The sequence below is a fragment of the Oncorhynchus keta genome, chromosome 14, assembly GCF_023373465.1.
Source record: "Oncorhynchus keta strain PuntledgeMale-10-30-2019 chromosome 14, Oket_V2, whole genome shotgun sequence".
NCBI lineage: Eukaryota > Metazoa > Chordata > Actinopteri > Salmoniformes > Salmonidae > Oncorhynchus > Oncorhynchus keta.
This window is the reverse complement of record NC_068434.1, coordinates 48,057,184-48,082,835: the sequence shown is the minus strand read 5'-3', so window position 1 is coordinate 48,082,835 and position 25,652 is coordinate 48,057,184. Positions and strand designations below refer to the sequence as shown.

At 45.2% G+C, this 25,652-nt stretch overlaps 1 protein-coding gene across 3 annotated transcripts in view; it reads left to right on the top strand.

The window, feature by feature from the left end:
* The window catches only part of LOC118393549 (kremen protein 1), a 108,609-nt gene that overhangs the window by 60,083 nt on the left and 22,874 nt on the right, over positions 1 to 25,652 (top strand). For all 3 annotated transcript variants that reach the window (XM_035786308.2, XM_035786305.2, XM_035786307.2), the window contains exons 4-6: positions 22,465 to 22,589; positions 24,468 to 24,621; positions 25,461 to 25,570. In XM_035786308.2, the coding sequence (XP_035642201.1) occupies positions 22,465 to 22,589; positions 24,468 to 24,621; positions 25,461 to 25,570 (389 nt within the window). The remainder of the gene's footprint in view (positions 1 to 22,464; positions 22,590 to 24,467; positions 24,622 to 25,460; positions 25,571 to 25,652) is intronic.

The window sequence follows — 25,652 nt, the reverse complement described above, 5'->3', positions numbered from 1 at the left end:
TTTTTTTTAAATCAGCCATTTCCAGCTACAATAGTCATTTACAACATTAACAATGTCTACACTGTATTTCTGATCAAGTTGATGTTATTTTAAATGGACAAAAAATGTGCTTGTCTTTCAAAAACAAGAACATTTCTAAGTGACCCCAAACTTTTGAACGGTAGTGTATGTCCACAGTTTCGGCCCTCCTCAGGTTCTCTGGGAGGCTATTCCAGTGGCTGGGAGCATAGTAACTAAAGGCTGCCTCTCCATGCCTCTTGGTCCTAGGCTTTGAGATAGTTAAAAAGCCAGTGCCAGTGGACCTCAGAGACCTACTGGATACATAACTTAACATATAACCAATTATAACCAGTGTCATTTGACACTGCCAGTGTTAACAAATGTCACATAATAGATCTTGACAGGCCTGTTTGACCTCGTATGAAGGTCCACACTCTTACAGTAGCAATTCCTATTTCAGACCTACACAACCAACTACTTAAGAATACTACAAGCAGAGTTCTTCCCTAATTTCATTGACCTCACGCGACCAGCCTGGACACAAAACTAACGAGGTGGAGCCACTGCAGGGTGGAGCCACTGCCCGCCAAGCTGGCGTGACCCTAGATAACAAGGCACAGTGGGACGACTTACTGATCAATCCTGGCAGATATAGACAGAGCCTTAGTGAATGGCCACGCTGCCACACAAAAACACAGACCAAACCACATGTAGACCAACAAAAACATTTACATTTGAGTCATTTAGCAGATGCTCTCATCCAGAGTGTCTTACAGTTAGTGCATTCATCTTAAGATAGCTAGGTGAGACATAGTAAGTACACTTTTCATTAATAAAGTAGCTATCAGCAAAGAGCTAGATTCATTTATTTTTTGGGTGGGGGGGGGTCGAGGTGAGCAGGGGATTATTTAAGATACTCTCTGAAGAGGCTCCACCATTTGGGTGCCAGGACAGAGATGAGCTTGGACTGGGCTGAGCGAGAGCTGCCCTCCCGTAGGGGTGGGAGAGCCAAGAGACCAGAGGTGGCGGAACGGAGTGCTCGGGTTGGAGTGTAGGGTTTGAGCATAGCCTGAAGGTAGGGAGGGGCAGTTCCTCTTGCTGTTACGTAGGCAAGCACCATCTTGTAGTGGATGCGAGCTTCAGCTGGAAACCAGTGGAGTGTGCGGAGTAGCGGATTGACATGGGAGAACTTCGGAAGATTGAAAACCAGGCGGGCTGCAGGGGTATGATGGTACAAGCGGGGAGCCCAGCCAACAGCGAGTTGCAGTAGTCCAGACAGGAGATGACAAGGGCCTGGAGTAGGACCTGTGTCGCTTCCTGTGTGAGGTAGGGTTGTACTCTACGGATGTTCTAGAATATGCTACAGAAGCGAGTCACTGCTTTGATGTTTGCAGAGAACGACAGGGTTTTGTCCAGAGTCACACCAAGGTTCTTTGCACTCTGGGAGGGCGACACTGTGGAGTTGTCAACCGTGATGGAGCGGGCAGGCCTTTTCCGGTAGGAAGAGCAGCTCAGTCTTGTCGGGTTGAGCTTGATGTTGTGGGCCGACGTCTAAACTGAGATATCTGCCAGGTACGCAGAGATGTGTGTCACCACCTGGGTGTCAGAAGGGGGAAGGAGAAAAGTAGTTGAGTGTCATCTGCATAGCAATGATAGGAGAGACCATGTGAGGATATGACAGAGCCAAGTGACTTAGTGTATAGAGAGAAGAGGAGAGGGCCTATAACCGAGCCCTGGGGGACACCAGTAATGAGAGTACGAGGTGCAGACACATATCCTCTCCACATCACCTGGTAGGAGCGGGATGCCAGGTAGGATGAAATCCAAGAATGTGCAGAGCCTAAGACACCCAACCCTGAGAGGGAGGAGAGGAGGATCTGATGGTTCACAGTTGCAAAGGCAGCGGATAGATCTAGGATAATGAGAACAGAGGAGAGAGAGTCAGCTTTGGCAGTGTGGCGAGCCTCTGTGAAACATAGAACAGCAGTCTCAGTTGAGTGACCCGTCTTGAAGCCTGACTCGTTAGGGTCAACAAGATTATTTTGAGGGAGATAACGAGAGAGTTGATCAGAGACAGCACGCTTTATTTATCAGAGGGGATGCAGCCAGTGTTCAGGGATGAGTTGATGAGGGAAGTGAGGAAGGGGATAAGGTCTCCAGTGATGGTCTGGAGAAGGGAGGGGATGGGGTAGAGCGGGCAGGTTGTCGGACGGCCAAACCTCACTCGTCGCAGGATTTCAGGTCGAGGTGTAGGGTAGTTCTGTGTGAGTGGGACCAGTAGACTCAATAGGCTAAGTGAATGAGGAGTGGATGTCGTCAACCTTCTTTTCAAAGTTGTTGAGAAAGTCATCCGCAGAGAGGGAGGAGGGAGGAGAGCAAAGATTGCGATGGTGCATGACCATTTGGGTACGGGCTGAGGGGCTAGGGTTGGAGGAAAGGGAGACAGAAAAGGAACCAAAGTAATGATCAGAGACCAGGCGGGGGGTTGCAGTGAGTTTAGTAGGCAAACAGCCTCTAGTAAAGGTGAGGTCAAGCGTATTGCCTGCCTTGTGAGTTGTCATGATCTTGTGAGAAGACACTGACAGAAAGTGTGTTCTTTCGTTCACTTGGCAGCTGCCTTTTAGATGCAGAAGAACACATTGAGAAAGGGCATGGCTGGAGGTGAAGGCAGGCAGAACCATGTGGCGACTGTGGTTTCACAATAAGATCAGACGACTTGGTTTCGTGTTCTAGAATGCACTCTCTTCTCGCTGGATGCCCTTGAGGCAGAACTGTCTCCTCAAGACAGAACAGGCACGTTCTCATCTGTCTTCATTGTAGATGCCTCGCTCAGGGCCCTTCCCTTCCTTTCTTTATCTCAATTGTCTCTTTATTCAGTAACACAGTGTGTCTATCTATCTATAATGCCAGGGCAGAAGGGGGAGCAGGGAGGGTGTGTGTAGATCCGCATTCAATATAGGCAATGCTCGAAGCAGGCAGAAGAGGTGGAACACACACACGGCACAGGGGTAGGTTACAGGACAGGCTGGCTGCACCAGTCCAGCCCGGTAGACAACGGACAAAATATGCATGGAGGCAGGGAGCACTATGGTGACCCAGCCACCCATCTGCACTGCAACAAAGGCTGGCCTCAATTTCCCTGAGATAAGTCATCAGCTTAGCTCTTACTCCAGCCAGGGGAATGGGTGGATGGATGGGAGGGTCGGACTGTTCCGCTCTGACACAAAGGGCATGGGATCGCTCTGGTCCAGACACTCATGGATATATGGACACTTGTGTGAAATAGGTCAGTCGAACGAGAAAGAGAGAGGTAGACACCTAAAGTACACACACGCACGCACACACACTGCCTTTTCAGCAACCCACGCATTGTTGGATGGGTCCTTTAGTCATTTGGGTCCTAGTCATTTGGCCTCCAGAGGCTGAGAGGACAGCTGAAGACTGAGAGGACAGCTGAAGACTGAGAGGAGTAGGCTTGAGTCACACAGAGGAGTAGTGGCCACAGTCTCTCTCTCTCCCTGTCCCCTCCTGCCTACTACATTCTTGGGGCTGGCTGGGAGGGTTAGGGAAGAGGAGGAAGGGAAGAATGGGGTGTAATGGTGTTCTGTGAGAGATCACCAGTGGTTAATGAGGTGTGGGGAATGTACCAGATAAATCCCTGTAAACCCCCACAGCCAAACTTACAATAGGGCCAAGCCCACTCTACCCTGAGCCAGGCCTGCGCCAATAGAACCCTGTAGGCCTATCCTCATAGTAGGATGTTGCAGAAACATTCCTGTCCGACTACCTTGAGTCTGTTGTGAACTTTCACCTTTTTGCAGGTGTGTTTTTCAGAAACATTTTGTAGTTATAGAATATTCAGTGGTGGGAAAAGTACCCAATTGTTATACTTGAGTATAAGTAAAGTAGCTGTACTTTAATAGAAAATGACTCAAGTAAAAGTGTAAGTCACCTGATAAAATACTACTTGAGTAGAAGTCTAAAAGTATTTGGTTTTAAATATACCTAAAAGAAAAATCTTATAGTAAGCAAACCAAACGGCACAATGTTCTTGATATTTTTTTTTACATTTACAGATAGCCAGGGGCACACTCCAACGCAGACATCATTTACAAATGAAGCATTTGTGCATTTACTTGATGAAGTCACCCCACCACTTTCCCTCTTCCATCTGTCTGAGAATGACACAGATCGAAGAGCTTTCTGGCGGTGTCAGGGGGAGGGCTCCGGGAACTAAAGTCCTGGAGCCTTCTCTGAAACACGCACACACACACACACACACACACACACACACACACACACACACACACACACACACACACACACACACACACACACACACACACACACACACACACACACACACACACACACACACACACACACACACACACACACACTGTACTCCTTGAGCGTTCTCTAAAAAACAAAGAGACTTTGAGACATTGAAGTGAGTGAGGCGAAGAGCTCATCTCTCAACAACCAGCCATAGGATCAGGAAAAACAGGCTCTGTGTGTCACTACTGTGCATTCCTATCTTCAGATACAGCCTCTCAGTTTTCTCTGCTGCACTCAACACTAACAATTTGTTCTTTACAGCATGTATACATTTTCAGTTCAAAGAAGGTATAATCCCATGACTCATATGTATACTTCATAAACATACATATTATTCCACCCAGGGACAATTGAACTGTGGAGAATAACCAATATGCTAAAAGTATATGCTATACATTTTTTCTTTAGTGCAGTTGACATGTCAAGCAAATCATTAGAGGATATCCAAACGAACTTACCTGGTGTAAGTTCAAAGGCAAGTCCCTCGAGGATCTTATTTGTGATTGATTAGAGGAGCGAGGTAAAACTTAAAGCTGCCTTTTCCTGTTGCACCTGAAATGTGTATTATAAAAATAAATATGTATTATAAATCAAGTTTAAAAAACGTACAGTGAGGTCATTTCGTACAGTGAGGTCATTACGTACAGTGAAGTCATTTCGGTCTATGCAGAGGCCTTCATCAGACAGAGGATATGCTAATGTACATGTTTGCTCTGTGCATTGAAGGGTGTTAGTCGTGATTGATTCGGGAGGACAGGGGTAAAGCCTGACGCTACCTGGTGCACTTCAAAGTGTGATCACTGATTCTGTTATCAGAAATACTTCCACACCGTCATTACCACGCTATCTGTCTGCTGTTTTTATGAGATGGTCCATTGATTTATTATTACGCTACATATATGTTCTGTTTTATTATGCTATAAAGGAAAAGGTTATGATGCGATATATGATCCCTTGGTTGCAATATATCACTCGTCCCTGGAGTTTGTCTGTGGTCGTGTCATGTGGTCAGTGTCGCATGGTAATATATTTGACATTGTAATCCTTTTTCTCTTTAACCAGAGCAACAATCAATGCATTCAACCAAGGTAGGTAGAAACAACCCACTTTTTTAATCAGTTGCCATCTTGCTCCACCTGCAGAGTTGGTGTAGGTTGAAGTGTCCCCTAGACGCTGATCTGGGGTCAGTTTCCCCCACTAATGGTTAAGGTTAGGATTGGGTGAGGGGAAGCTGATCCTATATCTGTATTTAGGTGCTAGGGGAAACTTCACTCCGGAGCTGGAGAGTTAAACAGTTCAGGAGAGAGTCAAAGTCATATCATCTCCCCTCAGTAGGAGTAAGACTGTTCACATAGGACACCTGAGACTGAGAACTCTCCCTCCATTCAGGCTCGTCGTGTAACTGACCAGCCATTCCAGGCCCAGGAGAGCACAGGGACCATTGTTCTGGCAGCTCAATGGCGCCATTGTGGGGGGTGAAAGTGAGACGCGGGCGGCTCAGTGGCTTAAGGAGTTTTTTATGCATCCCCTCCCCACAGATAGATGATTTAATGCAATTGTGGTCATCTGATTGTCTGTTTTTTCCAGGGCATCTAGTACAGAGAATATGGGGAAAACGTATTTTGAAGCATTATTATCATCTCGTAATGATCCTGACTAAATACCAAATATGTAGTGGCAAAATACTGCTGTACTGTAGATAAAAGGCAGTATGTTTTCAACACACACAGACATACCTGGTTTGTTGTTTAAACCAGAGAGACTTTCAAGTTGTGTTATTGTGGTCGTTATTCTCATCATGGTCACTCCTGTTAGAGACAGATGAAAGTCTATGGTAGGTGGTCTCATCCTCTCCACCCCTTTACACACACACACACACACACACACACACACACACACACACACACACACACACACACACACACACACACACACACACACACACACACACACACACACACACACACACACACACACACACACACACACACACACACGCACACACACACAAATGTGCTTGTGAGCAAAAGTGTGTGTCTATGTGCGTACATGCCTGTGTGTGAATGTGTCTGTATGACTAATCTCTGTCTCAGCCCTGACGCCTGTCTGTCAGTATAAGCTGCCCCTCTCACCTGTCTGTTCCAAACCCCTCTCCAATGAGTAAACTCTTTGTTGGGTCTCAATGACCCCTGACCTCTCACAACTCCGCCCACATTACCCCTGGGGGTAAATGCCTGCACACAGGTACAAACAAGCTTTTCGTATCCCTAGGGGGGAAGTGGAGGGGACGGAGGAACGGGACAAAAACAAGAGAATCACTTGGTAGATTAGTATTTCTCTCTCTCTCCCTTTCTGTCTTTCTCTGTTACATAGTCTAAATAGGGTCATTGTCATTAGGGAATTAAATGGATTGATGTCAAGGAGAGGTAGTTATACAGACTGGCCTTTAATAGAAACAAATAGACGCTTGTTATCAAACCTTTGTCTGGAGAAACAAGAGAAGAGAAATACTGTAGCATGGTGACCCTCTTACATAGGACTCATCAGAGCAAAGCCAAGTCCAGACAAAATGCATATAGCCTATGGAATAGCTTGTATGGGATATGGGATAGCTTATATGGGATATGGGATAGCTTATATGGGAGAGCTTGTATGGGATATGGGATAGCTTATATGGGAGAGCTTGTATGGGATATGGGACAGCTTATATGGGAGAGCTTGTATGGGATATGGGATAGCTTATATGGGAGAGCTTGTATGGGATATGGGGATGGCTTGTATGGGATATGGGGATAGCTTGTATGGGATACTGTAGTATATATACAGTGTATATAGAGGAACCACCATATTATCCTCATTGATAACTGAACCTGCTCTGTGAGTAATGTATTCTTGTGAATTAGGACTCAATCCACACAGAATAGTTCAGTTGAGACAGAACCTAGACAGAGAACACATGCTATGCTGGCACGTAAACCGGTTTATGTATGACCTGAGAGGAGGGAAATGGGGTTTTACATCCGCTATTACAGGGTACTGAGTCGCACACACAAACAGTCCCATTCAAAATGTCAGTAAGGACTTAAGTTAGGGAATGTCCAGGCCAAGAGGGCCAGATGTCCTATGGGAATGAGACCGTCAATAATGTCATTCTGTTGTCTGCTTTTTCTGTTAAAGACATGTCACTCTCGATGTCTCCTGGCTCACATGGTCTTCTTCTTGGGTCAAATGGGAAGAGCCCATCAAAGAATATTGAAGAGATAAGAATCATGCGAATTTCTTAAATATAGTCTGAATCCTCTGTCTTGACATACGTCTTTTCGCATGCTATTCTACACAAACCACTGTGCCGTTTACATTGGAACACACACACACACACACACACACACACACACACACACACACACACACACACACACACACACACACACACACACACACACACACACACACACACACACACACACACACACACACACACACACACACACACACACACACACACACACACACACACACACACACACACACACCAGGACGTATGAGAACTTCCCTGTGGTCTAAACGGTAGCAAAAGCAACCTGCTGTCACAGTTATTAAAATCACGAAAGACACGTTGTTCACTTTGAAAGAGGATAATGATGAATTGAAGAGCTAGCCTTCCTGGGGTCTGTTATGTGTCGGACTGCAGGAAGACTAGCTGTCGCCATTGGCGTCGGCTAATGGGGATCCTACTAAAATCATAAATCATTCAAGCGCTTCTGAAAGAACCCCACAGGGGCAGACAGACATTTAGGAAAGCCATGCTTTTCATCTCCATCGGATCCGCCGATGAAACAGAAGCCTATCTCCCCAGGACACATACTGCAGTGTGTCCTGGGGTGTGCAAGTGCTGTGTATTCGTCTGTCCTCTAGAAAAGCCTACGACCGGCAGAACGTACAACAAAAAAAAACAACATTTTTAGATGGCTGTTTTGGCCTCTAAAACGTGTTTATTATGATCGATCCCCACATGGAGTTTAAAAAAAGAGAAAGTTGGCTACAAATCGAGACATTTCATTAAATAGTGATCAATTCTGACTACTACATTTGTCGTCACACAGGACCACCTGCTGACACAGACCAATCACGGGCCGGCAGGCTAAGAGTCGTCTCGCAACCTCATGCCATAGACATTAAGGTTGACAGGATGAAAACAACTACATCGACAATGAGCCTTTGCCGGTTACAGCTACTTTCACCACAATCATTATCGATTTTTTTTGTGAGTTGTCCATAGGAATACATGGGTGACATCAGCGCTATTACTATCCACTGGTTTTAACGTCTATGGTGTATACGTGTGTGTGCATGGCACAGCGGCCATTTTAAATGTTCTCTCCTTTGTTCCCTGGGTTCAGTCAGGCACACAGAAAGCCCTCTAATTATTAATTTAGAACAGAGTTGTGTTCTGTTCTCTTCATTTAATTAGCTTCTTCTGCTAGGGGCCCTCAGGCAAACGCATTGATCTCCTCTGTCTTCTATCTCTCTGTCGTGTTGTAACACATCTAGCCAACACACACACACACACACACACACACACACACACACACACACACACACACACACACACACACACACACACACACACACACACACACACACACACACACACACACACACACACACACACACACACACACACACAAACAGATTAGGCAGGCAGACACACACAGTGCACCATGCACACACATAGGATGCACGAACACACACACACAGACATACACATGCAGCAAGCACACACAGACATACACACAAGGCCAGGCGGATTACAGGACGCATACTCAGAGCATGCGCTGACCAGCTGGCATTTTCAACCTCTCCCTGACTCAGTCTGTAATACCTACATTTTACAAGCAGACCACCATAGTCCCTGTGGCTAAGAACGCCAAGGTAAACTGTTTAAATGACTGGGTATCGCCCCGTAGCACTCACATCTGTAGCCATAAAATACTTTGAAAGGCTGATCATGGCTCACGTCAACACCATCATCCCAAACACCCTGGACACACTCCAATTACGCATACCGCCCCAACAGATCCACAGATGAGGCAATCTGTTAAAGCAAATCACTAACCTCAGGACACTGGGACTAAACACCTCCCTCTGCAACTGGATCCTGGACTTCCTGATGGGCCGCCCCCAGGTGGAGAGGGTAGGCAACAACACATCCGCCATGCTGACCCTTAACACGGGGCCCCTCAGGGGTGCGTATTTAGTCCCCTCCTGTTCACACACGACTGCGTGGCGAAGTACGACTCCAACACCAACATTACGTTTGTTGACGAAACGACAGTGACGAAACGACAGTAATCACCGATGGCGATTAGACCGCCTATAGATAGGAGGGCAGTGAGCTGATTGTGGACTACAGGAAACAGAGGGCCGAGCATGCCCCCAACCACATCGATGGGGCTCTAGTAGAGCGTGTCGAGAGCTTCAAGTTCCTCGGTGACCACATCACTAAGGAATTAACATGGTCCACACACATCAACAGAGTCGTGAAGAAGGCACAAAAATGCCTCTTCCACCACAGGAAGCTGAAAAGACTTGACATGGGCCCACAGATCTTCCAAAAAATCTATAGCTGCACCATTGAGACTATCTTGACTGGTTGCATCACCACTTCGTATGGCAACTGCTTGGCATCAACCGCAAGGCGCTACAGAGGGTAGTGCGTACGGCCCAGTTCATCACTGGGGCTGAGCTCCCTACCATCCAGAACCTCTATACCAAGCGGTGTCAGAGGAAGCCCCTAAAAATTGTCAAAGAGTACAGCTACCCAAGTCACAGACTGTTCTCTCTGCTACCGCATGGCAAGCAGTACCAATGCACCAAGACTGGAACCAACAGGACCCTGAAAAGCTTCTACCCCCAAGCTATAAGAACACTTAAAGTTAACCAAATAGCTACCCAAACTATCTGCATTGACTCATCACATACATTCCTGCTACTGTTTATTATCTATCCTGTTTCCTAGTCACTTTACCCCTACCTACACTACGGTTGAAATGTCCTTGTTTTTGAGAGAAAATACAATTTTATGTCCATTAAAATAACATAAAATGTATCAGAAATACAGTGTAGGCATAGTTAATGTTGTGAAAGACTATTGTAGCTGGAAACGGCAGATGTTTTATGGAATATCTACCTAAGCGTACAGAGACCCATTATCAGCAAGGAGTGGGAGGCGCCGGTGCACAACTGAGCAGGAGGACAAGTACATTAGAGTGTCTAGTTTGAGAAACAGACACCTCACAGGTCCTCAACTGGCAGCTTCATTAAATAGTACCTGCAAAACACCAGTCTCAACGTCAACAGTGACGAGGCGACTCCGGGATGCTGGCCTTCTAGGCAGAGTTGCAAAGAAAAAGCCATATCTCAGACTGGCCAATAAAAATAAAAGATTAAGACGGGCAAAAGGACACAGACACTGGACAGAGATATGGCGTTTTCTTTGCACACACACACACATACAGACACACATGCGTATACACAGACCCTCAAAATCTCCCCCTTCTACACCAGAGGGGTGACACCTTCATCCCCGGGGAGTAGTAAAAGCAAAGAAGGCCAAAAACAACATTCTGTTTAAAAATCAGCTGCCTATTGTCTTACTGAGACCTGTTTCACTGCCATAACCACCAATAACCCCCCTTCACCACACTGTGTTTTATGGTGCACAAACACACACACACACAAAGTATGTGTTTTATGAAAGCCTTGTTGCAGTGCCTCATTTACAACAGGCTGGATTTATGATGTCTAAAGCCCTGGATCAAGAATAAAACACACAGACACACATAAAGACATAAAGCAGGAAACACCCTCTCTCTTTAATAACACTAACTAGAATGTCTCCACATCTCTTTTTTCCTATGGGAGTTATGGCATATTCTCTCTGTTTAATTTTGTTGCTCATAAATCATGCTGGAGTAAAACAGAGCAGAACAGAGCTGTCCTGACCCTAATAAGACTCAGCTGTTTTTATACGTTTTAATCTGAGTATGAGGAGTTTCATTCCAGAACACTATACAGTACCAGTCAAAAGTTTGGACAAACCTACTCATTCAAGGGTTTTTCTTTATTTTTTTTAAACTATTTTCTACATTGTAGAATAATAGCGTAGACATCACAACTATGAAATAACACGTATGGAATCATGTAATAACCAAAAAAGTGTTAAATAAATCAAAATATATTTTATATTTGAGATTCTTGAAAGTAGCCACCCTTTGCCTTGATGACAGCTTTGCACACTCTTGGCATTGTCTCAACCAGCTTCATGAGGTAGTCGCCTGAAATGCATTTCAATTAACAGGTGTGCCTTGTTAAAAGTACATTTGCTGAATTTCTTTCCTTCTTTAGCCAATCGTTAGTGTTGTGACAAGATAGCGGTGGCATACAGAAGATAGCCCTATTTGGTAAAGACCAAGTCCATATTATGGCAAGAAATAGCTCAAATAAGCAAAGAGAAACAACAGTCCATCATTACTTTAAGACATGAAGGTCAGTCAAATCTAGAAAATGTCAAGAACTTTAAAAGTTTCTTCAAGTGCAGTCGCAAGAACCATCAAGCACTATGATGAAACTGGCTCTCATGAGGACCGCCACATGAAAGGAAGACCCAGACTTACATCTGCTGCAGAGTTACCAGCCTCAGGAATTGCAGCCCAAATAAATGCTTCACAGAGTTCAAGTAAACAGACACATTTCAACCTCAACTGTTCAGAGGAGACTGTGTGAATCAGCCGCCTTTAATGGTCGAATTGAAACCACTACTAAAGGACACTAAGAAGAAGAAGAGACGTGCTTGGGCCAAGAAACAAGTACAATTGACATTAGACTGGTGGATATCTGTCCTTTGCTTTGATGAGTCCAAATTTGAGATTTTTGTTTCCAACCGCCCTGTCTTTGTGAGTTGCAAGTAGAACGGAGGATCTCCGCAGGTGTAATGGTGTGGTGGTGCTTTGTTGATTACACTGTCAGTGGTTTATTTAGAATTCAAGGCACACGTACCCAGCATCGCTTCCACAGCATTCTGCAGCAATACAGCATCCCACCTAGTTTGCGCTTAGTGGGACTATCATTTGTTTTTCAGCAGGACAATGACCCAAAACACACCTCCAGGCTGTGTAAGGGCTATTTGACCAAGAAGAAGAGTGATGAAGTGCTGCATCAGATGACCTGGCCTCCACAATCACAAGAGATGAACGTACTTTGGTATGAAAAATGAAAATCAATCCCAGAACAACAGCAAAGGACATTGTGAAGATGATGGAGGAAACAGGTACAAAAGTATCTATATCCACATTAAAACTAGTCCTATATCGACATAACCTGAAAGGCCGCTCAGCAAGGAAGAAGCCACTGCTCCAAAACCGGCATAAAAAAGCCAGACTACGTTTTGCAGCTGCACATGGGGCCAAAGATCGTACTTTTTGGAGAAATGTCCTCTGGTCTGATGAAACACAAATAGAACTGCTTGGCCATAATGACCATTGTTATTTTTGGAGGAAAAAGGGGGATGCTTGCAAGCTGAAGAACACCATCCCAACCGTGAAGCACGGGGGTGGCAGCATCAGGTTGTGGGGGTGCTTTGCTGCAAGAGGGACTGGTGCACATCACAAAATAGATGGCATGAGGAAGGGAAAATGATGTGGATATATTGAAGCAACATCTCAAGACATCCGTCAGGAAGTTAAAGCTTGGTGGCAAATTGGTCTTCCAAATGGACAATGACCCCAAGCATACTTCAAAAGTTGTGGCAAAATAGCTTAAGGACAACAAAGTCAAGGTATTGGAGTGGCCATCACAAAGCCCTGACCTCAATCCTATAGAAAATGTGTGGGCAGAACTGAAAAAGCATGTGCAAGCAAGGAGGCCTACAAACCTGACTCAGTTACATCAGCTCTGTCAGGAAGAATGGGCCAAAATTCACCCAACATATTGTGGGAAGCTTGTGGAAGCCTACCCAAGACGTTTGACCCAAGTTAAACTATTTAAAGGCAATGCTACCTAATTCTAATTGAGTGTATGCAAACTTCTGACCCACGGGGAATGCGATGAAAGAAATAAAAGCTGAACTAAATCATTCCCTCTACTATTATTCTGACATTTCACATTCTTAAAATAAAGTGGTGATCCTAACTGACCTAAGACAGGACATTTTTACTAGGAATACATGTCAGGAATTGAGTTTAAATGTATTTGGCTAAGATGTATGTATACTTGTATGTATGTATACTTCCGACTTCAACTGTACATTTGACATGTTAGTCATTTGGCATGCTCATATACAGAGCGACGTACAGTAAGGGCATTCATCCTAATATAATAATCATTATTATTATTGCTATCATTGTATTATTATTATTTATTACATTTGTAAATCGCTTTCCATTATACAGAATCATCTAAAATGTCATTCAAAAAATGAAACCAACTGAACAGGGCAACTGACACAAAGACCACAGCTGCTACAAGGGACAAGGACACCAAGGAGCAAAGCTATCAACAGAAAGCCTGAAAGGGAAAGGTCTTTATGCCCGTTTTAAAGGAGCCCAGACTCTGTTGTGTTTGATAGCAGTGCTGTAGTTGAGTCACAAAGTTCCCTGTACTTGAGTCCAAGTCGAGTCACGAGTCCCTATAGTTGAAGTTCAAATCGAGTCCAAGTCACCAATGGTCGAGTCACGAAATTTCTAATAGGTCTTATTGTCCTGTGTGGCTCAGTTGGTAGTGCATGGTGCTTGCAACACCACAGTTGTGGGTTCAATTCCCACAGGGGACCAGAATGAAAATGTATTCACTCACTACTGTAAGTTGCTCTGGATAAGAGCATCTGCTAAAATGTAAATCTATTGTGCAATTTTTTCTAGTCGCAACCAAATGGCAATATATCGCCACTCCCTCATGAACAAAACCCACAAATTTACTATTAATCACTACCTCACAAGTTATACTCAATACCTGTGTTTCACTACTTATTTACTACATAAATGAATGTTAAGTTAGGCTCTCGTCTACTTTTTTGTAATCACCCACTGATATTTGGGAGACTTGTCAGAACCTGGCAATGGGATGCAGGGGGGAAAGTGGCAGGGTAGAACGAGATGACAAAGACAGCGTACTTTTCTATGCTAGACTGTTGTTTTACCATTAAACTCAATACTAGTATTGTTACCAATTTCGTAAACTAATTTGTGTTTCTTAACCAGGCAAAGCTAACTAGTAGTCTGGTGGTTACGGGGAAGGAAGAGAGTCTATTGCTCGATGTGTAGCCTATGATTGGAGGCGAAGCCGGAACGGTGCCTGTCTGTCCACACTCATACCATGCTCTCCCACACTCGTACCATGCTCTCCCACACTCATACCATGCTCTCCCACACTCATACCATGCTCTCCCACACTCATACCATGCTCTCCCACACTCATACCATGCTCTCCCACATTCATACCATGCTCTCCCTCACTTATACCATGCTCTCCCACACTCATACCATGCTCTCCCAGCTGATGTAGGCTGCAAATGCCAGGTGTGGCACATTCCCACTGCTAGAGAACAAAACCCTTGCTGCTCTGTGCAGCCAGTGCTGCTAATATTCTGCCTATCATAGTAGCCTATGCAGTCCACGTGCAAATACAAGTCACGAGAAGGCGAGTCAGAGTCCTGGACTCAAGTATTACAACACTGCTAGCTATGTGAGACAACCACATATACCAGTCAAATATACAGGATACGAGCATTCCATTCCAGTTAAACAATGAATATATAGCATCTATGAATAGAAAATCTGAGAACAGTAATATTTTACACACACAAAAAACAAATTTAATGGTGGATATAGCGTTTTTGGGGAATAGACTCTTCATATAGACATACAGAGAAATAAACTCACAAACACAGAAATGTATAAGGACATAGAGATGAGAACGAGCGTGTGTGAGTAATGGAGAGAGATCAACAGAGGTAAAGACAGAAAGTGAAAGAGAGAGAGAGAAAGAGAGAGAGAACTACAGAGAGAGAGAAGAACTTATAAACACAGTCAGTGAGTATTATTTCCTTGGTGCATGATACTTAACATTCCCGGAGAGACAGATGAGTCTGTTCCAGGCGGTGACGTGTATGTGTGCTTGAGCGTGCGCGTCAGTGCTTGTGTACATGTGTGTGTGAGAGTTGTTAAGGTGTTGACAACCCGTCGGTAAGGTGGTGGCATCATTAATGGGCCTCTGGGATCCTGTCCAAGCCCCAAAATACCTTCCTGTGTTACTGTAGGGCACTGAGACACAAACACACACACATTAGTGTAGGTAGGTAGAGATCCAGCCAATAGGAGCATCTTTAAATTGCCTGACTGTGAGTGAAGAGTCTTTTATGACAGGGGTGTTTTTAAAATCTCCATCTCCCTTTGTGACATCACAGCATTCCTCACCAAGAAGTGCTAATGAGCTTCTCTCTTTATGGCATCACGTAGTTGGATGTAAATGAACCCACAGCGTTAGCGAAGAAGCTAAAGTGACCCCACGCTGTCCGCTCTTAGCATGGCCCACACAATGACATTGAAGACCGTAGATATCGTTTATGATCTGTGTGGGCAGACTGACCCTTATCGGGAGTTGCGTAGTGTGTTGCTGCTAAACTGACCTTTTGTGTTCCCCCGGGAGTGGGAACGTTGTGCATTCTTTAGGCCGATACACAGAGAGTGGCCATTGAGACATTGACCATGGAGACATTTACACTGTATAAAGAGAGAGGTGTTGAGTCAATACTAGTGTGCTGCAGATATGTTTTCCCCCTCATGAATGAGTCCTGCAGGTCATTAGCACTTGGCAGCTAGTTTGGAAAGACTTTAGAAAGGCTGGCTTATTGACCTTTGACAAGTCATCGCCTTCTTATTGCCTTCCTCCTCTCTCACTGTCTCTTTCTGTGCCTCTCTCTTTCTCTTTTCCTCTCATCTCTCATGTATAAATATCCCTGGCTGTGTGTTCTCGGCGTGGCACGTGGAGTTAAGACTACATTTATGTAAAGTCCTCTCTCTCTCTCTCTCTCTCTCTCTCTCTCTCTCTCTCTCTCTCTCTCTCTCTCTCTCTCTCTCTCTCTCTCTCTCTCTCTCTCTCTCTCTCTCTCTTTCCAGATGTAATTGCAATTTATGTCTGTAACCACAACACGGTTGGTCGGGGAGAGACAGGGAGAGGAGAGGAGAGAGAGAGAGAGAAAGAAGAGAGACTAAGACAGAGAGAGAATGTGGCTGGAGGCGTAGAGAGCTGCTCGCCTGCCACCGCTGCCAAGTGCACTGTGTTGCCAAAGCCTGCTGCCGGTCCCTGTGTGTTTGATGTTGTGGTGTTTGTTATCATGCTGTGGCCCTCCCCCCACTGATGTTTTTAGTTCTGGTCTAGGTGTCTGCTCCTTCTCCAGAGGTGTCTTATCCTGTTGCAGACAGACCGTTTTTGTTGTTGTTTTGTCTGCAATGAACCCTGGGGTGTGGTAAGCGATCTCTTCCTAGCCGAGGCAGCAAGTTGTGATGATTCTGTCTATAGACAGGTCCTCCTGTGTCGGGGTCTGTGTGTTTCTGTGTGTGTCTCTACTCATGTGATTCCCCCTGCTTGGCTCTCCCCAGGCCTCTCTCCAGTCTGGCCTGGCTGATATAGCTGCCTTCATACACCTTGTTTCCCTCATCTCCCCGGCTTGTTAAACCAAATTCCACTGATGGCTTTGAAGTGTGTGTGTGTGTGTGTGTGTGTGTGTGTGTGTGTGTGTGTGTGTGTGTGTGTGTGTGTGTGTGTGTGTGTGTGTGTGTGTGTGTGTGTGTGTGTGTGTGTGTGTGTGTGTGTGTGTGTGTGTGTGTGTGTGTGTGTGTGTGTGTGTATTTATTTTATTACAAGCAAAGATTTTGTACTGGTTGTGCGGCTTGCGTCTGTGTAGCAGATGTAACGGACGAACAATGCTTTGCTCAGGGCCTTTTCTTCTGTTAAGGCATTTCTGCTATAATTGCCGACGTTAGCAGAAAAATTCTGCCGCCTTCCATTGTCATCTCAAGTTCCTGAGCGAGCAAAGCTGTGATTTAAGGGCTTATATCACACACACACACACACACACACACACACACACACACACACACACACACGCACACGCACACACAGTCACAATCCACTCCTCCTTTCAGTTGAAGCTGCTGCCGCTGGGATGACAGGACAAGGGCAGACAAATTGACAGCTGTAGTAGCATCCCCTGCTGTTTGAAAGCCTTATTGAAGTGGCACCTACCTGCCTGGGTTAGCTTTAGCTCAGGGGAGGAAGGTTGCTATACAAACCACCAGATGTTTACTGGGGTTGTGTGTGTGCGTGCGTCCGCGTGCGATTTTGTGTTACTGTACACACCAGGTGTTTACCGCTCTAAAGACTAAACTCGGGGTCACGCCCTGCGTACTTTTACGGGGTTTAGTGTGACTGGAAGAATACCTGGGCTGCTTAAACTCATGTCCCAACCTCTACCTGCCTCACCCTGGAGAGTATGAAGTACCTAATCAAGACTTCAAATATCCACATTACTGTCATGTTTGTCTTTAACTCGCCACTTAATCTCCCTCCTAATTCCTCCAGTCTGCCGCTGTGTGCTGAACTGTGTGTGCGCTCTGCCACACTAAATGAGCCAGACAGAGGTATTCACCGTCTCGTAAAGCTAGAGTTTTTTTTTGACATGACTGTAAAGAAGAAAAGAAAGGATAAAAAGAGGGAAAGGCAGACAGGAGGGATATTCCTGGTGATTTATAGAGGAGAGGAACCTTTCCTTCCCTCTTCACTGCTCCTCTCCTCAAACTCGGATTGCTCTCTCTCCCTCTGTCCTCCGTCGTCGTCTCCTCTCTTCCGCTCTTTCCATCTCTCTCTCTCTCTCTCTCTCTCTCTCTCTCTCTCTCTCTCTCTCTCTCTCTCTCTCTCTCTCTCTCTCTCTCTCTCTCTCTCTCTCTCTCTCTCATCGTCACCATCGTCGCCTCCCATCTCCTTTCTCTCCTCTGCACTTTGTTGAGCCCCGTTGTGGCCCTTCGGCCAACAGTGTGGTCGCACTGCGGTCAGAGAACGTGGGCGAGAAGCAGGGCGTAGAGTAGCAACGTTGTCCTGTCCTTGTCCGGGACATTTGGGTTATTGTCCCAAATTGCACCCGATTTCCTATATAGTGTACCACTTTTAATCATGGTTCTGGTCAAAAGTAGTGGACTAGAAAGGGGACAGGGCGCCATTCAGGAAGCGACCTTGGTTAGCGAGTGTTCAGCACTGGCCTTTTGAACCTCTTTTGGGATTCCCAGAAGGCCTCGCCCTGCTCGTGTTTCGTCCTTATGCAAACACCAACGCATCTGTGGCATCTGCTATTTACATAGATGAGCTATTGTGTCAGCCAAAACGTTTACATTGGCACCGACGAGGCAGGCAGTGGGACTGGGGAGCGCACGTGTGTGGTCTTCGTCCACTCTCTCCTCTCTCTTTCTCGCTCCCTCCAACTCTCCCTGTCTTTCTCATAATACAATACAATACAATACATGCTCTATTGGCATGAATTTGTGGTTGCCACTGTTGCCAAAGCACTGTATGTGAAGTATACAAATCAACAATATGTTCCCTCTCCCGCTCTCTCTCTGTGTCTCTGTGTGTGTGTGTGTGTCTCTCTGTGTGTGTCTCTCTCTCTCTCTCTCTCTCTCTCTCTCTCTCTCTCTCTCTCTCTCTCTCTCTCTCTCTCGTTCTCTCGTTCTCTCGGGCTGTAGAAAACACCCCGGGGTAAAAACGTGAACTAGGCATAGGTTTTAAGTCTTAAACATCCAGCATGCACCAGTTAAAATGTGTGGGTTCGTTAACTAGACGTCTACAGGCCTCTTCTAGAACTCTCTGAACTCATTCTCTCTCTAACATGACACAGTTTATCTGTATTGAAACCTCGTACCAATTTAGTCTATTGTTTGTATAAAGTTATACACTGAGTGTACAAAACATTAAGAACACCTTCCTAATATTGAGTTGCACCCCCTTTTGCCCTCAGAACAGCCTCAATTCGTCGGGGCATGGACTCTACAAGGTGTCGAAAGCGTTCCACAGGGATGCTGGCCCATGCTGACTCTAATACTTCCCACAGTTGTGTCAAGTTGGCTGAATGTCCTTTGGGTGGTGGACCATTCTTGATACACAAGGGAAACTGTTGCGTGTGAAAACCCCAGCAGCATTGCAGTTCTTGACCGGCATGCCTGGCACCTAGTACCATACCCCATTCAAAGGCACCATCTGAATGACACACATACACACATACATTTTGCCCTAAAATTTGCCTGGTTGGCACCTTAGGTTGATTTTAAACAGTCATATCACTGAGTTGTCCCTCAAACCAGCCCTGACAGTCCGATAAACCTCCCTGTTCTCTCTCTCTCTCTCTCTCTCTCTCTCTCTCTCTCTCTCTCTCTCTCTCTCTCTCTCTCTCTCTCTCTCTCTCTCTCTCTCTCTCTCTCTCTCTCTCTCTCTCTCTCTCTCTCTGGCATTGTTCTAGCTTGTGGCTAGATGACACAAATTCCAATTTGAGACAATAGCTTTGGGGTGAAATAGAAATTAGTTTGATATTGTGTTGTACTTTTGTTCTCTCTAATACGTTTTACCCATAAAACATTGAAATGCGAATAAAAGTAATACAACTTGAATCATAATGAAACAAAGGATTCTGTATCCTTACTATTTGTATTAGTCCAGGCTTGAAGGTTTACCTGGAATATAATGCATTTTATTACTTACACGGTGTTTAATGAATGCACTGTGGATTAGGGTGAAGAATGCTCTATTTGTCTTCCAGAGAACAGAAAAGCTGTCTTTACTTCTTTACAACCCAACACCCTGGATAGCGGCAGCCTCTCTCCTCTCTCCCAGACCATGTCCTCAGAAGTGTCCTTTCACAGTCCATGTATATTGCAGCAGTAGCTGTCTGCTGCTTCTATTTGACCTGTCTCAATAGACCTCAATAGACCTTCTCTCTCCTCTCACGTCAATGTTTAAAGAGAGCCCCAGGCTTGTTGTACTATGAGGTATTCTGGGATCAACGCGTCCACTGTACCCACTTCTCTCTGTCTAGCACAGTTAGGGCGATAAATGCACGTACACTCAAGCATGCAGACACACACACACACACACACGCACACACACACGCACACACACACACACGCACATTTACATTTACATTTAAGTCATTTAGCAGACGCTCTTATCCAGAGCGACTTACAACACACACACACACCCTACAGCAGTGTTTCCTAACTCCAGGCCTCAAGTACCCCTAACAGTACATATTGTTTTGTTGTGGCCCCTGACAAGCACACCTGATCCTACTTGTCAACTAATCACCAAGCTCTTGACAAGTTGAATCAGGGGTTTTTGTTTGGGGCAAAAATGTGTGCTGTTAGGGGTACTTGAGGACCGGTTGGGAAACACTGCCCTACAGCTCCGTCAGCGATAGCCAAGTAAAACTCAACTCCACAATGTACTTCACAGCTCCGACATCACATAGAATACATTTTTTTACATCAAAAACTACGGATTTCAGCACCCAAAGAATAGCACGCAATTACACAGGACATTACATTTTATTTGACGTTGGAGCTCCAGTCCACCCACTCTCGTCTCCGCTCAACTCCATTGCGTGAAATACATTGGAGTTGAGTTTTCCTCGGCTATCTCAGTGACAACCCTGAAAGTACACTCTTACTGCCAGTTCCTGTCCCTCTCACGCACACCCACACGCATACGCACACACCAACACGCACAGCCAGTTTCGCACACGCTACCTACCCTCTATGGCAGTGATACTTCCAGCTTGCCCGGATATCGACATACTCTCGATTCCAACCCCCTCTCACTGTGACTCAGACACCCTTCCTCTCCTCCCTCACTCCTCACCTCCTCCTTATTTCTTCCAAGCCCAACTTTTTGTCTGGTGACAATTAACAAAACAATCTCAAACTGAAGCCAGCCAGAGAATTCTGGGGAGATGGCTTTTTTTTTTTGGCGCAGCTCATCGTGTTTCATGGCGTTCCCAGTCCGCCGGAGTGTGTGTGTCTGCATCTGTGTGTGCGTGCGTGTGCATGCATGCCTGTGAGTGTGCCTGTGCGTGTGGAGCCAGGCCAGCCATGTGGGGCCAGGCAAGCCATTGGAGAAGAAGTGTTAATCACACCTTATAAAACACAACACTATTCAACAGAGCCACATGACAGACCAGGTTACAGGAAACATACTGTATGATCTAATGATCTATTACAGAACTACAACCTAAGACTGGCTAGGACTGACTCTGAGGGCCAATGTTCTGTGTCTTGGGTTGACACCTAGTGTATGAGACACAAGGTGGTTTATGGGGAGTGTAGTATATGATCCACAAAAAAATGCTGATCCCCTCAGACCACTCTTCTATGAGACACAGATGTTTCATGGGAAGTGTAGTGTATGCTCTAGTACAGAGCTTAATCCTGCATATTCAAGGGTCCCTCAGGATTGTATCTGTCGACCAATGTTATATATCTTCGTTGACGCCTGTTCTATGAGACACCGGTGGATTGTGGGACGTGTAGTCCCTCACGACCACTGTTCTGGCATATGGCCCAGCCTCATGGTAAATGATCTCTGGGATTGGTTGTTTCAAACAGGACTAATACACCACACAGGTGCGTCATGGGGGAAAAGTGGAGGCAAGTGGGAGGAGCTATAGGAGGACGGGCTCATTGTAATGGCTGGAATGGAATCGATGGAACAGAGTCAAACATGTAGTTTCCTTATGGTTGATGTGTTTGATATCTTTCCATTGATTCCCTTCCAGCCATTACAATGACCCCATCCTCCTATAGCTCTTCCCACCAGCTTCCTCTGTGGGGAAATATAGTGAATGTTTAATGCAATGTGTGATTTGACGTACAGAAGGGCCTCTTAAGAGGAACTACATATATCACAACACAATACAAATGCTTCATGGGAAATGTAGTGAATGCATAATGCAGTGTGTGCCTGTTAAATTGAAGTGCCTATCGTTACGAAATACATGGCTAACCCCTGCTCTCCTCGCTGTGTTTTCTCCAGTGCCAGGTAACCTGGGCTGTTTCAAAGACAGTGGAGACCCTCCCACCCTGACAGGGAGCAGTGAGACCTCCAACAAACTCACCATCCAGAACTGCATCAGCTTTTGCCGCAAACAGAGATACAAGGTAAGAAAGTACAGAGATGGATGTGTCCCAAAAGGAATGCACTATAGGGACTATGATGCCTTTCAAGATTTGGTTCACCAACTTGTTTCATCTGTTCTAGACACTGTATTTCTATATTTATGACCATAACTATCCTCCCATTTCAAATGAATTCAGTGACACATCAGATGATGAAACATCGCCGGCAGCTGTGAATGTACAGACTCGATGGCCTTCTATTGTCTTGGGTACTGACCATGAGTGTAAACAATGCCAGGTGTTTTATGTTCGGTGTGAACACGTCCGGTTGGCCCTGGTGTCAGACCCAGCTCTCAGACGCTGTCTGCACTGATGAGCAGTGACAGTCGGCCCCCTCTGTGTGTGTGCGTGTGTCCCTCCAGTCCCGCTCCGCAGATGGCACTGACATTATGTGTCGACAGCCTGAGACCATAACGTCTGTCCGTCCTCTGATTGTCATTGTCTCTAATACACATTTAAAACGCTGCATTGATGCTCTCTGACTTCACTATGACAAACAACCACATCCAACCATAAGTCAGTCAGACAGTAAGTCGGTGGATACGTCCCAAATGGCACCCTATTCCCTATATAGTGCACTACTTTTGGCCAGGGCCCCACAAGGAATAGGGTGCCATTTGGGACACAGCCAGTGACTTGTGATTCAGGGATTTCAGATGCCCCCTGCAAACAATTTTCTGCTCTGTCACCAGAGGACTTCACGTTTGTCTTCCTTTCTCAAGTACATTTTCTTTTTCATCTGATAAATATGTAACACATTCACGTCGGTTCGGTTAGCGGCGGAGGAGTCTAGTTACATAAATTCCAGCTTCATGAGGAAATGTTCAGAATGAAGGGAAGTGATGCGGTACCTTCATATGAATTCATTTATGGGAAGAAAATGACACAATGGTCTTCTTTTAATGAGAGACAATGGCGCTCTTAGTCAGTGTTCTGCCTGCACACTGAGTACGACTGGGTTGGATCTGAATTCTGAAAGGAAAGGTCAAGATGATTGAAGAGGTTTGACTGAGTGTGTCCCAAATGGCAGCCTAGTGTTCCCTTTATAGTGCACTACTTTGCCCTGGTCAAACGTAGTGCACTTTTAAGGGAAGAGGGTGCCATTTGGGAAGAATTCTGTGATTCTGTCTCTCATTCTAATACAGCCCAACGCAACATGGCTTTCGGAAATGTTTACTATGTTTTGACTAAGAGATGAAGGTTAAGTGGTCCGATGCTATTTCAGACTAGTTTATTTGAGCCCTACACTGAGGTCTTTGATGTGAGTTCGTACTCAACTAGTCACCCTCTAATTAATTACTGCTGACAGTGTGGGGATTCATCCAACATTGCACCCTATTTCCTATGTAGTTGCACCACTTTTGACCAGGGCCCATAGGGCATATATATGTATATAGGGAATAGGGTGCCATTTGGCACGCATGAAGGAGTGGTGACTGTTCTGTTTCTCCGAAAGCACTGGACTCAACCCAACCACACCATATTATTATCATCAAACGCCTGATGGCTTTAGACACATAAATCACTTTATTTTAGGACACAAAAACAGTCATTTTGAGGATTTTTATGGAATCATTCTGAAAGTATGCTTATTAACATACCATTTTATGATACAGTAGTATCTCTGATTAAGTTGTCTGACTCTACCATCCAGAGTTGGCTTAAGGAGGTTCAGCTCTCTCTAAATTCTGTTTCTTCTCAAGGTTTCTTTCTTTGCCTTCATCCAAAGGGTTTTATACTACATTTTTTAAAAGTTACCCTCTTGTGAAGCTTTAGACAAGTGCTACACAAATAAAGTTTGATTTGAGCTTAACATTTGATGATCATTGATTGATTTGCATGTCTCTCTCTGTTCTGTAGCTAGCTGGGATGGAGTCGGGTTACGCCTGTTTCTGTGGTAACGACCTGGACCAGCATCACCATGGCAAAGCACCCAGTATGGAGTGCAACCATGTGTGTTTTGGTGACCACACCCAGCCCTGTGGAGGAGATGGATGGGTTATCATCTTCGACAGTGAGTAGGAGATCATTTGCTCTGGGTCGTATTCATTAGTGCACATCGCTGCAAACGATAGACATTATTTCCCGTGTGCAAACAAGAGTTTCTTATTGGACATATTCAGGTAGTCCTTCACAGTTTTGGGCTGTTTTCTTCCATTTGGCTTTTAGTGACAATGACCCTAGACTGGTCAGCCCTTTATAACATCTATGATGCTTCACCTAATATGTAAAAAGGGGAGTTTGCATATTTTTTTTTAACACATAAGCTCCACCACACTGGCGATGGTGAACAATCCACAAACAATTGGATGGTTCTCTCAGAACCAACGTTGGAAAGAAGTGAAAGAACCGAACAGAATATGAAAGGATTGCATCACTCTCACCAACTCACTTTTTTTGGAAGAGTCATGTGAACATAATGTTCTATCTCTCTCTCTCTGTTGTCGTAAAATGATTTGCTGATTTTTGGCAAAACAATGCCTGCTAAATCTCTTTCTAATAGGCTACACAAGCATATCGTTTATGGCAGACACACCTGCTAGATAATGAGACGCAGATTTCACAGCTGTAGTCAACACAATTACAACGATGATGAAATACTCCTTGTTCAGTCCAGTCTCATCTTTCCTCTCTGTGTTGAAAACTCTTCATTCCACTCTCTCTATCATTGAGTGAGTCTGTTGTATGTAGTTTCTATATGAAAAGGTCTCTGTGACAACTCTTGAGACATAGGAGTCAACGGGGTTAGTTATATAAGAGGGTGAAGTTGTATGAGAGACTTATAAAGTTGCAAATGCAAACTGAACTGAACTGTTATTCGTTGAATCATCTTTCTCTGTTTCTCTCCTCCAGCTCGTGTTGGGGCGTGCGGGGGTAACTACTCTGCTCCCTCTGGGGTGGTCTACTCCCCTGACTTCCCTGATAAGTACGAGGCAGGGAGGGTCTGCTACTGGACTGTCCAGGTATTGTGTCTCGTTTCTTAGGTTGCGTATCAAATGGCACCCTATCCACTTTACAGTGCACTACTTTTGACCGGGGTCCAAA